Raw genomic sequence first — 21,043 nt, 5'->3', positions numbered from 1 at the left:
CAAATGTATAGTCAAAGAAAGTGTTCTGCAAATCCTGCAGCTGTAACCCATTAGTAACTAACATTCAAGCAGCTTGAGATGAGGGTACTGACCTGGTAAAAGAGATCTGGACAGGGCATCAACAGAGTTTACTACAGGGTGTGAATGAGGGAGGTGATCCAGAGGTGACTCTTCCTGCCATGTCTTAATCCAACCACCACCCAGGTCCTAATCCTGATCTCCTCTGGTTTAGATGCCATCACCTCTGTGACACCCCGTGTCTGGGGGACACACATTTATGCTAAGCTCATCCAGATACTGCTGTTCTCTCCTTTCAGGTGCTGGCAGCCCTGGGGGTTGACACAGCCTCTCTCCACTCCCACAATGGATCCCCTTTGGCCTCCAAAAACGCCAGTGTGAAAAGGCACAGAATGAAGCCAAGGGTGTCAGAGGGCTCCACAGATGACAACAAGTCACCCCAGACTGAGTCTTACAACGAGCACAGAATGGTAAGGGGCTCAGGTTTGTGCCTTAAAGGTGACCCACCTTTCCAGCTGTCATGGACAATATGCTGAAGTGGGAAGAGGTTTGTAGCAGAGAGATATCTGGAGGCACAGAGACTAGGACCCTGCCTGCCACGCCCCCCAACCAAAGGTAGCCTAAACTAGGACAGGGGCATTATGGATGGGGAAAAGGGTGGATTATAAAGACTTTTATGGGGACTCGAGGGAATAAACAAAATTGGGACTGTGGAATGTTGGAAAAGAAGGGAGAAGTCCAAAATGCCTCCCAGGTTTCCAGATTGGGCAGTTAGGTAGATGGTGATTCTAAGGCAGTAGCACTGGAAAGAACCCTGGATTGTTTGTGACCTTGAACATGCTGACCTTGAGGTGTCTGTGGACCTGTGGACATCAAGGGTCAGCTTCCTTCTGACACTCTGATCTGCCGTTCTGGAGCAGGAGTGGGGTCCTTGTTCGTGGTGCTGAAATCATTTACAAGCTTCTTTCCGGCCTCATGCCTCAGCCCCTGCAGCTCAAATTCTCCCCTACTGTTGGCACAGGAGATCCCAGCACCTGTCTCTGTGATAACAATCCAGCCTGGGAATAACTTCAGTACCTCACTTCAGACCCTGTAGCAATTCTCCCCACCATCATGACCCGCTACCTCCTGCTCCAAGATTCCCTGTACTCACCAAGTTTCCTCCCACCAGCTCCTTCTCCCTTGAAGGTCCTATGTACCCCAGATATACCCTTTCCACAGGCCTAAGAGATAATAACCCCTTTGTGGTAGAGTAGATCCCACAATAACAGTATGGGAAAGGGGATCAACATGGCTATTTTTCAAGGCTGCTGACGCTCACGTCCCTCCCAATCTCTTTTCCTTGTGCTCCTCTGAAGGATGTTCTACTTTTTGGAAGAGGATCTCTACAACCCCCAGACTTCCGTGTGCATGGACATACACAGGCACACTCCCATGCACACTGACCTCAGTGACACAGACACTTCAGCATTTATCAGAGTCTGTGCCCTTCCCTTCCTTGCTCTGCCTCTTTTGAGCAGCACCTGATATGGACAGGGCACAGTTCAGAAGCTGTTTCAAAGGGGATTTGACTAGGGCTCTGACAACCATGGAACAGGATGAATCACAGCTTCTGTGGACATGTCAGTGACACTCTGAATTGGGCTTTAATTTCTCCTATTCAGTCAGCCTCGCACAGATTAGCACTTGGATGTCCAATAGTTGTCTGGTGTGTGTCTGTGTGCTTGTGTCTCCAGCTAGGTTTACCTTCAAAAGGAAAAAGAGGAACCATGTTTTGTTAATTCAACAACACTAGGTGCTTGTTATAAAGAGTTGACTAAAACACAGTCCATTTCCCAAGGACTTCCATTTGGGTGGAGGAGGAAGATATAAAAATAGCTGTGTGTTGAGTGCTTTATTAGGGACACATAGATGGTGTTTGGGGAATAGAAGAGGAAACGTCTACTCTTATGAGGGCGAGGGTGTATCAGGAAAGGCTTCATGGAGGAGGGGATAATTTAAGTGAATAGTGAATAGTGAGTAGGGGTGTCCTCTAGTAATTGAGGACTGGGAGGGTTTGGGGAGGAATATTTTCCAGGCAGAAAGGAGGTCAAGTTTATGCAAAGACAGGGAGGCATTGTTTGGGTACTTCCTTTATACTAACTGATTAACTGGAGTCCATTCAATAAGGCATCCCCTTCCTTCTTTCTCAGGTGTGTTATTGTAGTAAATAGACCATAGGAAGTTTTAATAAAAAGCCATTTTCTGACCAGCAGTAATGAGAGAGAGGTTGGGGGTAGCACTTAGCAGAGAGACACAGCAGGGGTTTCAGGGAACACACAGGAAACCAGTTGGTTTGCTTGGAGGATGCATTTTAAAGGCACGTCTGATACTTAGATTCAGAGTTCATTGTCCACCGTTTGTCAAATAGGTTAATTGTGAAATATTAGTTGGTGGCCAAGGAGGCACTGCTTGTCAAATACGGGACCAAAATTTTCTTCTTAGTTTCTTGGTTTGCTTAGTGCCCAAGTGCATATAACTCAGTTGTCCCATTTTTAATAAGGATATGCCAATTCTGTTCCTTTGCTTCAAAACTAGGAAGGATTCGTGGATTTTTATGAGTTCAATGTCCTTGGACATATATTCTAGGCAAAAAGCGCTGTGTTTTTTTGTTTTTTAAATTAATTAATTAATTTTTGGCTGTGTTGGGTCTTCGTTGCTGCGCATGGGCTTTCTCTAGTTGTGGTAAGCGGGGGCTACTCTTCATTGCGGTGTGTGGGCTTCTCTTGTTGCGGAGCACGGGCTCTAGGCGCGCGGGCTTCAGTAGTTGTGGCGCACAGGCTTAGCTGTCCCGTGGCATCTGGGATCTTCCTGGCCCAGGGATGGAACCCGTGTCCCCTGCATTGGCAGGCGGATTCTTAACCACTGTGCCACCAGGGAAGTCCCTAGTGCTGTGGGGGACTTTAATACTGAATTACAGTGATGGTTGTTGAACAGGACTGGGCTCCAAATGATCAAGAAAGCAAATTTCACTTCTGTGGGAGAGGGGGATAGGTCAGGAGAGCTTTAACTGACAAAGTGTCCCAACTTTAGTAATTTAGTAAATAAAAGGAATTAAGGTAGGGGGAAAAATTCAGCATTATGATCAGAGTTTGATAGGAAGTCAGTATTTAGATTTTAGAAGCACTTTCTATGAGCTGAGGACAGAATTGATAACTTTTCTGGTCAAGATCGTGGTCGTGGGAACTAGCCAACCCAGCACACTAACTCTCCAGGGGCTCTGGGCCTCTGAATTAGCTCCTTTCCTCTGGCAACTGTACGCCACACAGTTCCCTCGGAGGAAGATTTTGATGGGAAATGTTTATTGATTTGGAGGAATGGCACTATTCTTCCAGGAAATTAGGCTGCAACTCTCCCTTCAATCTCCCGGTTGTTGACTGTTCAACGTCTGCCTCGAGGGATCCTAGAAGCTCATTATATTACAAAGCTCTTATCTCCTCCTTTGCAAAACAAACTCTCACACCCATATAGGCTGGATCTAATGAATTGTCGAGCCTAATTTTCAGAAAATAAGAGCACTCATTTGTTCAACAACCCTTTACTAAGCTTGTTCCTGTACTGGTGTACATAACTGTCTACTGAAGTCACAACTTTGCATTGAAGCAGGGAACTTAAGATACCTTTGTCCAGCACCATGGCCAAAGGCTGGCAAACAACTGACCCATCTGGGTGACAAGGTTGTCCTCTGACACATCCTTGGCCATGATGACCTATTTGCTGATCTTGAACACCTTGCAATCTCTTTTTGATCTTGGCCCTTTCCCAGGCTGTGTCAAGAATATTCTTTTCCTCTCTTTTCTCCCCATGTATACCTAGAATACCCCATAGGTCCGTGTCTTTAATTTTCTATGGGAAGGTCACGAGGCTGAGGGCAGGGAGGTGGGAGTGGGGGTGGGGGGGAAGTGTTGGGTTCCAGATTTGCCTGCAGGATGCTCTTCCAGCCTGCCTTCTTTCTTGCTCTTTTGGGGCAATGCCCAGTCTTTCCTAGGCCTCACCTCGGGGAGACACCAGGCTAGCCATGGAAGTGTGTTCCATTTCCAGGCCCCTGGCCGAGACATCTCATTCCCTGATGGGGTCACAGATGATGGAGTCTTTCCTGGAGACTATCAAAGCCATCGGGGCTCTCTGCTGCTGGGTAGGGATGCAAGCCAGCAAGGCCCCCTCCCTAGCAGTCAACTGGCTCAAACTCCCAGCCCTGGCTTAGGGCATGGAGAAGATGGACCCCCAACATTGCCCACTGGTGAGCTTGCCCCTGGAGCCATCGAAGTCTCGGTGAGTTTGTGAACGCTCCAGACTCTTTGGGGCTGCTCTCCGGCTAGAGGCCTCAGGCCAAGAAGCCCTGAGTGTCACCCGTGGAAGGATCCTTTAGACATCACTCTGCCCAGCACCTCCCATCTACCCCCATTTTACAGACAAGGCAGGTGAGACCCAGAGGGAAAGATTGGGTTTAACTGAGATCAAACAGGTTTTCTGGTTTACTCTGCAGGACGGTGATACAGACTATTTTCCAACTGACATCATTTTTTCCCCCAGAGTCTCTCTGTCCCTACTCACTATCATTGCTTTAGAAATAGGCCTGTTTGCTTCCTGGACAAGTGTGAAAAAAAATGAAAGGTTCTTCTCTTCTTGCCTGTGACTCTGTGAAAACTACCTTGGGCTTGACAATTAAGACTCAGAGAAATCCTGGGAGGGGCCCCGGACAGATCTTAGCAGAAGCAAAGTATCCCTGACTTTAGTTGGAGAAGCAATAACTTGCCAAAATGCACAAATTAGGCAACAGTGACTAACTGGCCAGCACTCTTAATAGAATAATCACAGAGTGTAATGGCAAATCAGGGACTCCTCATTGGATTGGAGCTGTGATTTAATTTAAGCTCTCCCTCCATCTTCAGTAATGACGCTTCTAGTGTTTTTTCTTTTTTTCAGTATGCGGGCCTCTCACTGTTGTGGCCTCTCCCGTTGCGGAGCACAGGCTCCGGACGCGCAGGCTCAGCGGCCGTGGCTCATGGGCCCAGCTGCTCTGTGGCATGTGGGATCTTCCCGGACCGGGGCACGAACCTGTGTCCCCTGCATCGGCAGGCGGACTCTCAACCACTGCACCACCAGGGAAGCCCCATTTTGGTTTTTTTTTGTTGTTGTTTTTCGCCCTCTGGCCAGCCCAGGACACACAGTGGTTTACAAACCGACTTGTGAGCTGACCATTATATGGCTCTAGTGACTTGGATAAGTCTTACAGTGTTACCTTAGCTCCATCTTTGACTGGATGCATGGGATTCAGGGTCCCAGCAAGAAACAGATGAACCACTACAGTGGGCAAGTGGAGAGAGTTTATGGAAGTATTTACAGAGATGTGTGCTGGGCTCAGGAACTAAGAAGGGGCAGTGAGGCGCCGAGGAACTAGCCACAGTGGGAAGCTGTAATAAGCCTAGACTGAAGGGGTGAGGGGAAGGACCAGAGCCCAGCAAGACCTGCCCCTTTATGTGAGAGGCAGCCTGATGGAAGGTGGCCCAGCCACAGCCCAGCAGGGAAGAAGCCAGCTGGCAGATAGCCAGCTCCTCTCTCCTCCCAGCCTTGGATCTCCTGTCTGTGCCTCCCACTGGCCAAACCTGACCAGAACCAGAGGGTGAGGGTGATGCAGTTTGCTCAGGTCACCCTCCATGGGTACAGAGCAGGGCAGAGATGGTAGAGAGTAGGTCTCCAAGACCTACCAAGAGAATCACCAACCCAAAGTCCTCAAGTCAAAGCCAGGCTTCAGAGTCCTCTTGGAGGTACTTTAACTCTCTAGAAAATGCCTCATTCAGGAAACCGTGTTATTACTCTGTGGATTACCACTTTCCTGGATATTCCAGCCTTGATTCATTTTAGTGAAATTATCTGGCTAGTGCAAGATTAACTCTTTAATCCCTTCCATGTCACATGGACCTGAACATCAGTCACAGCTGTGCCATTTACCAAGTGAGTCACCTTTATCAAGTCCCTTAAATTCTTCAAGCCTCCATGTCTCCCCTTATAAAGACCTTATAAAAAGGTTTCTAAACGGCTGAAGGGTTAAATGGAACCACAAAGTGCCTTCATTTATATACACATCTGACCAATAACAGCAGTAGATGCTAGAACCTTTTGTTGAGTCCTCATGGTTGAGAAATTTCTAAACTTTCTTTATATGTACTATCTACCTATGAGCTTCACCTACAGCAGATGCTCAATAAATGCTTGTTGAATTTGGATTCTGAATGGTTAGTGCAGTGCTGAGTCAGCTACAATGGGCCTGGGACTCCTCACATCCAGGGTAAGTGTGTGACTAGAGTTAGGGCCCTGGCACAGAATCCAGACAGAACTTCCAATAAAGGCCCAGAGAGAGAAGAGTCAAAAGGATTGTGTCAGAAACTAAGAATTGAACAATCAAGACACAACAAATATTCCCTCAGAAAGAGAGAGACCATGTGGAATAGGAACTGGGTCATATGTTGGGAAGAGAAATGGGCCTCTTAGGAGGGAGGTCAAGGAAGCCTATCATGGAGTAGGAATTCTCTGTAAATGTCATATGCGCAGCCCGGCAGAAGTCCAATAATGACTGCCTGGCCTGATGCACCTGCAACTCCCAATACCCTTTGGTAGAAACCTCAGAGACCCTTGAGGCAGCCCCCTCCCCACCGTGGTGCCCAGGAACCTGTCTTAGGGAAGGACTCTGCAAAGCCTCAGGTGAGGCCAGGTCATCTGTTAGCTACGAACTCAGGCTCTGGTTGCACCCCAGCTCTGTGTCACGCTGTTCCTCACATCTGAGCTCTTACCCCAAGTTCATGGAGTAGCCCCTTTACTCCAAGCATGACTGCAGAGGACCGTAGCTTCACGGGGCAGCTCACAACCACCCAAGAGAGGCCAATAAGAGGCTGAGTGATCTGTTTTTGCCACTGAAGACTTTAGGGGAATGTCTTGACTCTGTTTGTGTCCCAGCAGGCATCTGATGCAGGACAGAAGACTTACTTGACAGCAGAATACTTGAATGAACCTCTCCGAACCCAAAGGGCAATGAGTGTTGTCAGTATCATGACCTCTGTCCTCGAGGGTAAGTATTGCTCATTGGAACTTCCACTCACTGTGCCATGAGGAGTCCCCATATGAACAGAAGATGGGATGCCCCAAACCTGTGTCGAAGAGCACCCATCTCTGTGTCCTGAGATACTCCTCATTTTTATGCCCTTGTCCCCATTACCCTTTATCAGTGTGGTTTTTAAAATGTGGATAAATTTTCAAAAACAATAGAATCCAGTGAATGAAATGCTCTAGTTCATTTCTTGTTCCAATTATCACCGGCTTCATATGTATTCACAAAACTGGATTTTAAAAAGTGATCCAGCAGGCACAGAGAATTTCAAGCTACCACTCAGGTATGCAAGAAATTTAACAGTCTTTAATTTTCAAACATGGAAAAATTGTTCCCATGTGTTTCATGGCAGTGGCTTTTATGGTTATAACTTAATTTCTGTCTCAAGCTCGTGCTGAACATTAGAAGGCAGTTTAAGTAAATTAATCCTTCAGTTTAACTAAATCCTTGTCAATTCAGGGTTCCATCAATCAGGTGGGAATCCACTCAGCCTCCCCAGGGATGGATCTAAATTCTAACTGCTTACACCAAGCCACAGGGTGGAGGAAGAGAATGGCCACCTGGCACTCAAGTACCAAAGAGCACGGCTATATCCTTCTCACCCTGAGTATAAGACCTGTCTTCTTATCCAGCCTTTCTTTTGCCTCAGGGCATGGGAAACATGGCCTTAGTCATATCTAGTTATTTGTCTCCTCTGGACAAATTTAAAATGTCCTGAGCTGGAGGATGGAGAAAGGAGTTTGGATGTTGGTGTGTCCCTGAGAAGGGGCCCTGTGTACTCTCCTCCCAGCCCTGGGCTGAATTCTAACTGTAGGGGAGGGCATGGTGGACAACAGACAACAACAACAAAAAAATGTTTGAGTGATTTGAAAACAGAGCCAACCTGTACCTTACTTCCTAGGTGAAGCCGGAGGCGGCAAGTCTTAGACAGAGACCCTCATGCCTAGTATGACACAGAAACCGTAGGGTAGCATGGGCCAGTAACATGCCTGGGTAGAGAAGAACTGAGGCAGACTCAAAGGGTGCCCTGTGGCCCCAGCATGACAGGAGAGTATCTGGATGATCACCTTGTTCCCATTGAAGGCTGCAGAAGGAGATGAGTGAGAGGCAAAGAGGGAACAGCCATCTCCATGGCTCTCCCACCAGCGACAACCAAATGGGAACATTGATGACTCAAGTGAAATATACTTGGCAATGACTTAGGACCAGCTCAACCCTCCACCAACCTTCAGCTCCCCAGAACTCAGACACAACTTCAGATAACGAAGTAGTAGCAGACGTTGAATTAACCAAAACAAAGTCCCCTGGTTGGAGACTTGAAGTATAAATTGAATTCAGTTACAGGAGAGAAAACCCCGTAAGCTACATTTCTTGCATAACTGAGTTTGTGTTTTGAGAAATGTGTACCTATGCTAGTAACAACAGTGTTGTTGTTATTTTTGCTCATGGATAACTATTTAATAATAACTCATCAGCAGAGAGTGAGGATTAGAGAGGTGGAGGAGGAGGGAGAGGTTGGAGGAGAGGGAAGGTAGAGAGAAATGCTGGTCTGGAAGATTGAAGGAATGAAATGGAGAAACACGGGGCAGTGACAAGCTGGGACCAGTCAGCGTGGTTGTGTATTTTTCCCAACCAGGTTCAGTTGGGTGGGCACAGGTACAGAGTCATCTCCATGTTGGGTTTATTCAGAGTTGGGGTTTTGCCAGGCAAGTACAATGGAGGGGGGAGAGGGAAAGGGAACTGAGGTGTCTGCAAGGGAGTATAAAGGGGGTGGACATGAAATGTAAGCTGGGTAAGTTGAGAAGCAAAGACATGCATGACCTATGCAATGGATGGTTAAAAAGTGTACGGTCCATGGTTTGGAGGACTGAATGGGGACAGAGGTTGGGTTGCACTTGCTAGACTACAGGGGCTGAAAAAGGAGGAAAAGGGTGAGTGCTGGAGTGGAGATGGGAGGTGATATAAGGTGTTATAATGGGAGTTATAAGTAATGACAAGGTCTAGAAGCTGGCCATGGGGTGGGGGTCTGAGTCCATGCCCGGCTGACAGCTGTCATTGACCACACCTGTGATGCAGAACTCGAGGAGTCTAAACAGAGGTGCCCACCCTGCTTGACCAGCTTGGCTCGGAAGTATCTGATCTGGGATTGCTGCCCCACGTGGGTGAAGCTTAAGACCCTTCTCTTCGCGACTGTGACAGATCCCTTTGCAGAGCTCACAATCACCCTGTGCATTGTGGTGAACACCATCTTCATGGCCATGGAGCACTACGGCATGAGTCCCGCTTTCGAAGCCATGCTTCAGATTGGCAACATTGTGAGTGCCCTGGCAGCCACTGCCTGTGCTGTCAGATCTGTGCGGCTCTGGGTGGGGTAGCAGCATGCCCTCATTCACTGGAGTGTTGATCTTGCCGGCTGAGAGCAGTGTGGGAGATGTGTGGACACTTAGTGCAGGAAGTCAAGTCTGGAGGACCAGGCTGAGCTGCTGGGAATTGCTTTGGGATGAACGAGCACAGGGAAGTGGACAGAGAGAGCCCTGACCTAGGGGCAGCTAGCCTCCCCTTTGCAGAACTTAGGACAGCCACCTGAATTCTCAGCATTGCAGCTGCCACTACCTCGAAATGATGATAAATGCCACTTTCCCATCTAAAGACAACCTATGGACTTGCAAATTTCCTTCCAATTTTATTGCTTTTGTGACTGCAAAACACAGTGTCTGTGGTTTTTCAATGCTGTCATTTAAGTGCAGAAGAGTGGGGGAGGGAGGGGAAGGTAATGAGAGAGAGGGCACCTGAGATCATGCTTGCTGTTGTCACAAAAGTGTCAGGGAGTCAGAACTTTTTTAAAAATCTGGTTCAGACAGGACTTTCCTTTAAATTTTCCTCCGTAACTTTGTAGTATAATTTTCTTTGAACAACACGAAGTCCATACTGGATTTCCCTACATGCTGAGTAAAGTGTCAGACTCAGAGGAGAACTGTCCTCAGCCTGTGCCCCACAGGAACAGTAATGATAGCCAACTTTATGTGATCACCTACTCAAGACCAGACATGGCCTCAGATGCTTCTCATGGGTTATCTCATGTTATTGTCACAAAACCCCAATATGGTAGGTACTATTATTATGCCCCTTCACAGATGGAAAAACGGAGGCACAGGAGGTTAACTAATTTGCCCAGGGTGCTAGAGGTGAGTAAGTGACAGCATCAAGATTTGAACCCAGGCCAACTGGCTCTGAAGCTCACACCTCTCAACTCCTGGGTGCTAAACCCCATCACAGGACGTGCTAGTGTGTGTGTGTGTGTGTGTGTGTGTGTGTGCGCGCGTGCACATGCACACAAGAAAAGCAGAAGCTGTGAAGGTCAGGGTCCTGCCTCCATGTCCACACCACTGTCCACTCCACTGCAGGTGGCTTACTAGTTCCACCAGGACCATACATCTCTTCTAACTCCTTGTAGGCTGCAGACTTAGGTGGAAGGAGGGGTCCCAGAGGAAATGTGACTGCTCTTCTCCAGAAATCTCCCCCTTTCCCAGAATCCAGGGATGTGAAAATGATGCCAGTAGGTTCTGGGATACTGTGGAGCCAGCATGCCTTACGTTTCAGCAGCACCTAGGCTAAGAAGACACATGCTATGTAAAGTTGATATGAAAAGGGGAAATGGAAAGAGAAGGGAGAGCTTATTGCCAAGAAGTCATCATAGACCCCAAAGGGTCAGATGGAAGAGACCTCTGAGCCCGCACCTTTTTACAGTTGGAGAAGTTGAGGCAAGAAAGACCAAAGGCCTTTACCACTGTGACAGAGCCCAGTGCCATTTTTTAAAAAAGAAAGAAAGGCAGGCACTGTGTGGTGCTTATGATGAGTCAGGTGCTTTATAAGTGTTTTCTCAGCGTCACAACGCGCTATGAGGTTATCACCACCCTCGCAGCACAAAAGAGAGCCTTAAGACTCAGAGAGGTTCAGTATCCTGCCCAAGGTAGCACAGGTGGGGAAGGTGGAGCCAGAGGTGACCCAGGTCTCTCTAGGGCACAGGACCTCATCGCTCCACCCCCACACCACGCTGACTTGCCTACAAAGGGCACTCAGTAGATGCTCTTTGCATCTCACAGTTGCTGTCTTGTGGCATCAGTCAAGTCCCTTAAACTCTCAGCCACTTCCTTCTCTGTAAAAGGGATGTAACTACCTCTGTTTCCCAGGCTAGCGAGAAGCTCTGATGAGAACAAATGAGAGAAAAACACCTGACTCTGATCTTTGGTTTCTTCCTTACCTGTCACCCTTCCCTGCTGGTTGTTGTGTGACCCAAGCCTGGCCCTGACCTCTCTCAATGTCAGAATTCTATCCTGTTTAAGACCATTAAAGATACTCAGAGCTGAAAGAATCTTAGAGACAATGTATTATTATTGTTCTTACTAATAGCTATTATTGATTAATGAAGTACTGTCTGCCAGGACTTTTGCTAAAATTGCGTATGCATTATCTCACTTAAAGCCCATTATACAGATGAGGAAATTGAGGTAGAGAGGATGCACTCCTTGTCCAAGCTTATACAAGCTAGGAATGGCTGAGTTGACATTTTTCTCTGGGTCTGTGTTGCCCCACGATCCCTGCTTTTAAACTACTGAACCAGATTGACTTCTCATTTACATAATTATATAATAATTATTATCCTAATGATTATCCACTTACTCCATGTCCAACACCATTCAAACGGAAACACTGAAGCATGGAAACACTAATGTGTATTCCCTGAGCACTGATCCAGAGATTTCTCTCTGCTGCCACACTGAGTGTTCCCATCCCCAATCCGTCAGGAGCCTGCAGATAATATAGAAACAGAATAAAAACGAGGTAAAGGGATTTGCCACTTTATAAACACGACATTTTCCCCCTGCTCTATTTGTCATTGTCACCCGACCCCACAGACCCTGCTGAGATGGATCCCTGTTTCTGTCCGCAGGTCTTTACCGTGTTTTTTACTGCTGAAATGGTCTTCAAAATCATAGCGTTCGATCCCTACTATTACTTCCAGAAGAAGTGGAACATCTTTGATTGCATCATCGTCACAGTGAGCCTGATAGAGCTGGGTGCGGTCAGGAAGGGGAGCCTGACAGTGCTGCGGACCTTCCGCCTGGTAATGTACTCTTTTGGCAACTTGGGGAACCTCCACGTGGACATCCAAGGAGGCTCCCCGCTGGAAACGGACTCTGTCCTTTGGGGACCCCACCAGCCAGCTCCCTCTTCCTCTTCGTTCCCTGTGGGAGGAGGCAGGGCATAGCTCCTGGGAGCCAGAGATGTGGTGCTTTGCACTTACTCAAAGTGGGGGTGTGCCCTTTCCTCTCTGGGCCTGGCTCCCCTCATCTGCGCTAAGAGGAGACTTCCTAGCACCCTCTTGTTCTCTTACCAAATAACAGTAAATGATAATCATAGCAACTACTCTTTCTTGAGTTCTGACAATGCATGAAGCACAGAGCTAAACCCTTGACATAACACATCTCATTTTATGCTTACATCACCCTGAGAGAGTTGCTTTTACTATCACCACAGATAGATGAGGGAAACTGAGACAGAGTGGTTAAATGATGGCCCAAAGTCTCCCTGCTGCTGAGTGAGCCTCAGACCTGCATTTCAAAGCCAGGCTGCCTGACTCCAGAGTCCCAGCTCTGATCATCCTCTGATTCCCTTGGTCCCCAAATCACAGCCCCAATGTCTCACCCACCTCAAAAACTGCCTCCCGTCCTGGCTCTTCTCCCAACTCAGCTCCAGGACGCCTTCTGCAGGATGCGTTACCTTATTCTTAACAAAAGAGATGTCCCCCTGATGTCTGTGTCTGTAAGGCAAGTCACCGACCTTGTTTTATTTCTTCAAGAATATCGTGGCCCCTGCACTTCATTTTAGAATCAATTTGCCAAGTTACATACCCACCTACACACAAAATTGTTGGGTTTGGGGTTTTTTTTTCTATTAGGACTGCAGTAATTTATAGATCAGTTTGGGAAGAAATATAACCTTTATGTTATGTAGTCTTCTGATCCACAAAAATGGCACACAATCTATTTATTTCAGTCTTTCAATAGTTTTATAATTTCTCTATAAGGGACTTCCTGCATATCTTTTGCTAGATTTATTCCTAGATATTCCCTAGTTCATTACGCTATTTCAAATGAAACCTCTTTTTAAATGTTCTTTTCTGGGGTTTGGGTTGTTTTTTTGTTTGTTTGTTTTGTTTTTTGCTAGCACTTTGCTATTTAATATTTTTGGATCCAGATAGCTCTGTTATTAATTCTCATGCCTTATCTATGCAATCTTTTAAATTTGTTAACAGAATCATATCATATGCAAATGATGAGTTTTGTTTCTTCTTTTCTAATCCTTATACCATTTGGTTCTTTTTATTATATTTCTGTGCTGGTTAGGACATCCAGTACACTGTAGAAAAGATGTGTTAATAGCACACATTTTTGCTGTTTTCCTGATCTCAGAGAAAATGCTTTCAGTATTTTAGCAAGTCTGATATTTGTGGGAGGTTTTTTAAGAAGATTTTTTTAAAAAACTCCTTTATCAGTTTAGGAAGTTCTCTTTTTTGTTTGTTTACTTTTGTTTTTGTTTTTTTGCGGTACGCGGGCTTCCCACTGTTGTGGCCTCTCCCATTGCGGAGCACAGGCTCCGGACGCACAGGCTCAGCGGCCATGGCTCACGGGCCCAGCCGATCCGCGGCACGTGGACCGGGGCACGAACCCGCGTCCCCTGCATCGGCAGGCGGACTCTCAACCACTGTGCCACCAGGGAAGCCCGGAAGTTCTCTTTTGTTAAGAATATTAATCATGAATGGATGTTTAATTTTATCACACAATTGTTCTGCATGATTAAGATAATCACATGATTTTCTCTAATCTGTTAAAGCAGTGAATTATACTAATTGATTTTCTAATGTTAAATAAACTTTGCATTCCTGGGATAAACCCGGCTTGATCGTGATACACTTTTTATACATTGGAAGATTCAGTTTGCTAATAATTAAAGAAATATTTTGCCTCCATATTGATCAGTAATATTTGGCCTGTAATTTTCCTTACTTGCATTGTCCTTGCTAGGTTTTAGTATCTAGGCATCAAGGTTATGCTAATCTCCATAAAAAGAAGTAAGGAATATTCCTCTTCTTCTACACCCAATCTTTGGGTAAGACTGGAATTATTGTTTCTTGTAAGTTTGGTAGAATTCACTAATTAAGCCATCTGTAAGTCAAGATTTTTCATTACTGATTTAATTTTCTTAATGGCTGTGAAACTACTCAGATTTTCAATTTCTCAGATTGGTTTTGGTAAGTTATTATTTTTCTAAAAAAATTTCCTTCTTATCTAAATTTTTAATTTTATTGACACTAAGTTGTATACGCTATGCTGTTACATTTTAATGCTCCATATCACATGTACTTATGTTATCCTTTTCTTTCTTTAAAAATAGTCAGTTGTGCTTTCTTTTATCTATTTTTATTAACCTCGCCAAAGATCGTCAATTTAATGTCTTTTCAAAGAACCACCTATTAGCTTGTCGACCCTCTCTACTTCATTGGTGTTTTCTATTTCAATTAATCCTACATCTTATCTTAATTGCAGCTTACATTCCACATATTTTATTCTTTACTAACTTCTTAGGTTGGAATTTTCAGCCTATTTCCTTTTCCAATATATTCATTGAAGACTTCAATTTCCTTCTAAGAACTGCTTTAATATGTAGATTTTTCCTTATTTTATTTATTTATTTTTAAAATTTATTTATTTATTTTTGGCTGAATTGGGTCTTTGTTGCTATGCGCAGGTTTCCTCTAGTTGCAGCGAGTGGGGGCTACTCTTCGTCGTTGGTGTGCGGGCTTCTTATTGTGGTGGCTTCTCTTGTTGTGGAGCACGGGCTCTAGGCGTGCGGGCTTCAGTAGTTGTGGCTCGTGGACTCTAGAGCGCAGGCTTAGTAGCTGCAGCGCACAGACTTAGTTGCTCCACAGCCATGTGGGATCCTCCCGGACCAGGGCTCGAGCCCGTGTCCCCTGCATTGGCAGGCGGATTCTTAACCACTGTGCCACCAGGGAAGCCCCAGAATTTTCCTTATTGTTTGGTTCTAAATATTTCCTAATTTCAAATTTGATTTATTCTTTGACTCAAAGGCTAATTAGAAGCATGGTTCTTAATTTTGGAATGTATGTGGTTTTTCTAGTTATCTTTATGCCATTGAGTTCTAGCTTAATTGTATTATACTCAGAAAACATACACTGTATGATTTTAATGCTTTGGAATTTATTGATAATCTCGTTTTGGCTCAGTATAGTGAAAATGTTCCTTATGCACTTGAAAAGAATGCGTCTTCTGCAGTTGTATGGTGCAATACTCTGCATATATATCCATTGGGTAGAGAAAGTTCATTGTGTAGTCCAGATATTCTATATCCCTGCTTATTTTTGCCTGCTTGTTTTAGCAATTACTGAGATGGTAGTGTATAAAAATATCTTTCACTATGATTACGGCATGATGTTTCTCCTTACAGTTCTATCTGGAGGCTATGTTATTAAATGCATACATATTTTAAGTTATTATATCTTCCCAGTGGAGCGAAACTTTTATCAGTGAGAATTGACCTTGTTCATCCCTAGAAATGCTTTTTGCCTTAAAATTCTCTTTTGCCTGTAGTAATTAAACAACTCTGTTTTCTTTTAGTTTGGAATTTGCCTCATATATCTCTATCTATCATTTTACTTCCAACCTTTGCATATCTTTAAGGTTGTTATATGTCTACTGTAAATAGTATGCAGTCAGATTTTGGATTCTTATTCAATCCACTCTTTGTCTTCTAACCAAAGCATTTAGTCTACTTATTTTATTGTGAATACTGATATATTTGGATGTGTGTCTATCATTATATTCTCGGTTTTCTATTTGTTTCCTCTGTTCTAGCATTTTTGTTCTCTCCTTGATTTATTTTGGACTGTTTGTTTTTCCTTGTTCCATTTTCCTCCTTTATTGGTTTGGAAACTAAATACTCTGTTTCTATTCTTTGAGTGGTTACCTTAGAAATGACAGCGTGTATTGTTAACTTAAAGTCAAAAGTTAGCTAAAATCTTTACTTTTCAGGACAACTTTTTATTCCGGTTACCCCTTCCCAACTTACTATCGTGTTAATTATTTTAATTTTATCTTGTTTTTAAAAGCTATATGACTTAATTGATGATAAATAATTCCAGATTTGTACAAACACTTCTGAAAATTCAGTAGCTTAGCCCAATAAAGGTTTATTCCTCACTCATGTCATAGTCTGATGCAAGCCAGTCAGCTCTAGGTGGGACTCCTTCTAGAAGTGACTGTGCCATATCTGAAGGCCTGTACAACCTTCAAAGCTTGCCTCCTGCTTGTGGAAAGATGGCAAAGTTTACACAGTCAAAGGCTTTTTTAGTCAGGGCTCATGGTTTCTTTTGCAATACAATTCCTTCAAAACCTAGATGGTTTCAGACCTCTGTGTGTGTTATACATCCAGAGTGCTTTCTTTGACAAAGTTCTCAGTTCTGCTTTGTTTCTTTGCTCTCTTGTCCTTCTGCCTCTCTCTGCCTCAAATGGTGGCTACACCATTAATAGCATCTTTGCTAAGATGTGCTTCACTTCATTGAAAAATTTAACTGGTCTTGAACTCATAAAGACTTAATCCCATTGCTCACTCTTTGAGCTCTAAAGCAATGTACTTCCCTAAACCTTCAAGACTCTAAACTTCTGGATTATTTTATTTTATTTAAGTATAGTTGATTTGCAATGTTGTGTTAATTTCTGCTGTATAGCAAAGTGACTCAGTTGTACATTAAACTTCTGGATTCTATTTCCTTTTATTTCTTATCAATCAACCAAATATTCCCTGAACTCATCTCTTTCTTGTAATGTCTTGACAAACGTAACCAACTACAACTGACACATGATACTAAGGTTCTGTTTTACAGACCCTTTGCCTGGTGCTACTGGTTCATGATCTGCCCCAGAATTATTGCAGACAATCATTTTGCCCCTGCAACACAGATCAACTCTTTCCAAGGATTCTTCTATCAGTTTCCTTGTTGTACACCACGGGATCACTAAGCCAGTGCCACATATCCAATGTGTTGAAATGGCTCTCTGCAATGTACCAATTTCTACATTACTCAAGAGAAGTACAACTAGTTGTAATGACAATCTCTAAATCTGTGAGTTAACATAATAGAGGTTTATGTTTACGGCATATTCAGTACTGGTTGGGAAACTCTCCTGGTTTGTCTGCTCCAAGTAGTGACTCAGTGACTCAGGATGGTGTAATGTCACCACCATCTTCAATGGGTGGCCTCCATGGTGGCCATAGGAGGGGAAGAGAAAGTGCATGATGTTTTATGGCTCTGCCTGAAAGCAGTGTACATTACTTCTGTCTCCATCTCCATTCCATCAGCCAGAACCCAATAATATGACCTCAACTATTTGCAAGTAAAGTGGGAAAACAGTCTTCTTTTGTGTCTGAGAGGAGTAAAGGTGAATGGTGACCATATAGCCAATCTCTGCCCTACCCTGTGAAACTTTACCGTTGTGTCCATTCAATGTTTGTTTAGATTCACTCTCATACTCAGCGCTTCCTTGCTGTTTATCCATTCTTGCACATAATACGTTCCTTCTGGGATCACTTTCTTTCCGCCTGAAGTGCATCATTTAGAATTTCTTTCAGTGAGTGCCTTCTGGCAGTAACCTCTCTCAGTTTTATCTAAAATTTGCTGTTCAATTTGCCCTTATCTTTTTTTTTCTTTTTAATTTGGTTGTGCCGGGTCTTAGTTGCGGCAGGAGGGCTCCTTAGCTGCAGCTCGCTGGCTCCTTGGTTGTGGCATGAGAACTCTTAGTTGTGGCATGCATGTGGGATTTGGTTCCCTGACCAGGGATCGAACCCAGGCCCCCTGCATTGGGAGCACAGAGTCTTAACCACTGCGCCACCAGGGAAGTCCCATGCCCTTGTCTTGAGAGATATTTCTTATGGGATCTTGCCTTAATGGTGGGAGAAATTCCTGTTATACTGTCTACCTTAGGCAGCCCTGGGATGTGTTTCCTGATTGCTGTGCCTCATGAGACCATTAAAACTTATGCTCAGATTCATCAGTTTTGCAAATGTCTTCAGAGAAAAGCTGACTTCAGCAATCTGTTTATATCTCTGAATTCCCGTAGTTATTTAATTTTTGGCTAAAGAATTACTTATTTTATTGACGGATCATTAATGCACTTAAGATTTTATTATCTAGCATTTTTAGTAACTTTTTGATGGAAAGGGGAACCCAAGGGGGACCCAATATAGTCCACCATATTATTCCATCTTCTGATATTCTTCACAAGTTCGAGGCCCATTTCGTCACCAAGTGGTGACCTCCTCAGTAGAGGGCAGACGTTAGACTTACCTTGCATTCTATTCCAAAAGTAAAGCATCCTCATTAAAATAAGTTCCAGATTAGATCTAAGGTGAACACAGACCGCCTCCCTCACAAAGAAAAATATGTATGGAGCTTCCTGCATAAGAGGATTAAACCTTGGGACTTATTGCTGTGTTGCGTGATAAAACTGCTGCTACTCTGTCCAGCACAGCATCCCAGCTCCTTGGCCAGTGCCTGGCTCTTAGTAAGGGCTCCATAAATACCCCATGACAGCTGAGCTCACATATTTCTTTCTAACAAATTAGAGAACCACACAAATGTATTTTTTAAATGTTTAGGCATCTTTATGCATGGTGCTTTTGTTCTCCTGTGGGACTTAGCACATTTGGGTTTACAGTGAAGACTTTCTGGGTCTTTGCCTTATCTCAGCAACTAAACCATTAGTTCCATGAGGACAGGAGTCCACAGACTTCTCTCCATATACCTCACAGGCTAGTACAGTGCTATGTATGTGCGTGGCTGGTGTCCAACAAAGTAGGTAGATTGGTTGGTCAATTAAATAAACATATGAATCCCAGGTTCATGAAATCACAGATACTTGCCATTTCAGAGATGGTGGGGGTAAAAGATGTTGTCCAAGGCCTCAGGATGAGAAATGCCCCAAGATGATGGGTAGCCAATACCTCTCAAATGCAGTGGGTTGTGCCCTACCTGCAGGAAGCTAGCCTCTCTTCAGGTCAAAGGTGGGCTCTTCTCACACATTTATGAGCTCCATCATACCCCACTCCACCCCACAGAATAGATCTACATCCGGGAGGCTTGTGGCTATAGAACAGAGTACACGTCACACGACCAACACCCCAATATGAGACCCCTGACTTTGCCACAGTCAGTGGAGCACATTAGTAGTACATAGGGACCATATAGAGTTGGTCATATTTTTGAGTAACTGGTGACATACGAAGAAAGGTCTTTGAAAGCAGCTTCCCAGGATCAACCCACGTTGATGGAATGAGCTACCTTGTGCTTTTTCTGTTTCTGGCCAAGACTTGAGATGAAAGGTGATGGAAGCAGCCACCAGGACCTGACACGGTCTCTGTTTCTCTGCAGTTGCGGGTCTTCAAGCTGGCCAAGTCATGGCCGACCTTAAACACGCTCATCAAGATCATCGGCAACTCGGTGGGGGCTCTGGGGAACCTCACCATCATCCTGGCCATCATTGTCTTCGTCTTTGCTCTGGTTGGCAAGCAGCTCCTCGGGGACAACTACCGTGACAACCGGCGCAAAATCTCAGCACCTAACGAAGAATGGCCACGCTGGCACATGCACGACTTCTTCCACTCCTTCCTCATTGTCTTCCGGATCCTCTGTGGAGAGTGGATTGAGAACATGTGGGCCTGCATGGAAGTCGGCCAGAAGTCCATCTGCCTCATCCTTTTCTTGACGGTTATGGTGCTGGGCAACCTGGTGGTGAGTGCATGGGCAATGCAGGAGACTTCCATATTATCCTAGAAAGTCTGACATTGCACATGTCTTGCCCACATTGTACCTCCCTGACTGAAAAGTCTTCACACTTTTCCAAGTTGTGCGGGACACATGAGAAATATCTGTTGGGAAGCAGCTGGAATAAGCCCATATGACAGAGCAGGAAAGACCTGATGTAGAATCCCAGCTCCACCTCTAGTAAAGTTGGGTGACCCAGCACAAGAGACAATCTCCCAAGCTTTAATTTCCTTAAAATCAAGAAAATAGTGCTTACTTATGGGCTTACTGGGAGAATTAAATTACAGGAACAACATACACAAATTGCCTAGTGCAGTTTCTGGGCCAAGGCAGGAAGTCAATAAATGGTAGCTGTTAGTTGTTGAAGGAAAATTTCCCTTCCCCATTCTAGGGTTCTCAGAAGGTATTCCTGTCGGGGGTGGGGGGGAGTAGAGTTACATAGGTTCTAGCTAGGAGCAGGAGGGGAGGCACAATGGGACAAGAGGAAGGAGAGGAGCTGGATCCTGGACAACATCCAATGCCATGACAATAACAAAATCCACTCTCAGGTTTGCAGGGAGCCCCTCTGGAGGCCTTTCTCCCAATTGGCCCCAGCACCCCTTCTCTGGCCCAGTCTGGCTCCTTGGCTTCAGTTGTCTCCACTCCCTCAAGTTCTGGGTGCCTTTGCTCTCCCAGCCTTGACCAGGGTGAGAGGAGGGTGTTATTTTTAGGAACCCCTTTCTTTTTTTTTTTAATTGAAGTATAGTTGATTTACAATATTGTGTTAGTTTCAGATGTACAGAATAGCGATTTGGTTTTTTTCCATTATAGATGATTACAAGATGTTGAGTATAATTCCATGTGCTATACTGTAAATCTTTTTTGCTTATCTATTTTATATATAGTAGTTTGTATCTGTTAATCTCATACTCCTAATTTATCCCTCTCCCCTACCTTTCCCCTTTGGTAACCATAAGGTTGTTTTCTATGTCTGTGAGTCTGTT

At 44.7% G+C, this 21,043-nt stretch overlaps 1 protein-coding gene across 1 annotated transcript in view; it reads left to right on the top strand.

Moving 5' to 3' along the window:
• Positions 1-21,043, top strand: part of SCN10A (sodium voltage-gated channel alpha subunit 10) — a 77,994-nt gene that overhangs the window by 31,195 nt on the left and 25,756 nt on the right. The window contains exons 10-15 of the mRNA XM_065885924.1: positions 318-488; positions 4,036-4,329; positions 7,015-7,123; positions 9,239-9,477; positions 12,114-12,287; positions 19,668-20,027. Coding sequence (XP_065741996.1) covers positions 318-488; positions 4,036-4,329; positions 7,015-7,123; positions 9,239-9,477; positions 12,114-12,287; positions 19,668-20,027 — 1,347 coding nt within the window. The remainder of the gene's footprint in view (positions 1-317; positions 489-4,035; positions 4,330-7,014; positions 7,124-9,238; positions 9,478-12,113; positions 12,288-19,667; positions 20,028-21,043) is intronic.

The sequence above is a fragment of the Phocoena phocoena genome, chromosome 10 (assembly GCF_963924675.1).
Source record: "Phocoena phocoena chromosome 10, mPhoPho1.1, whole genome shotgun sequence".
NCBI lineage: Eukaryota > Metazoa > Chordata > Mammalia > Artiodactyla > Phocoenidae > Phocoena > Phocoena phocoena.
Note: the sequence above shows the minus strand (reverse complement) of the source record. Positions and strands in the feature narration are given on the sequence as shown.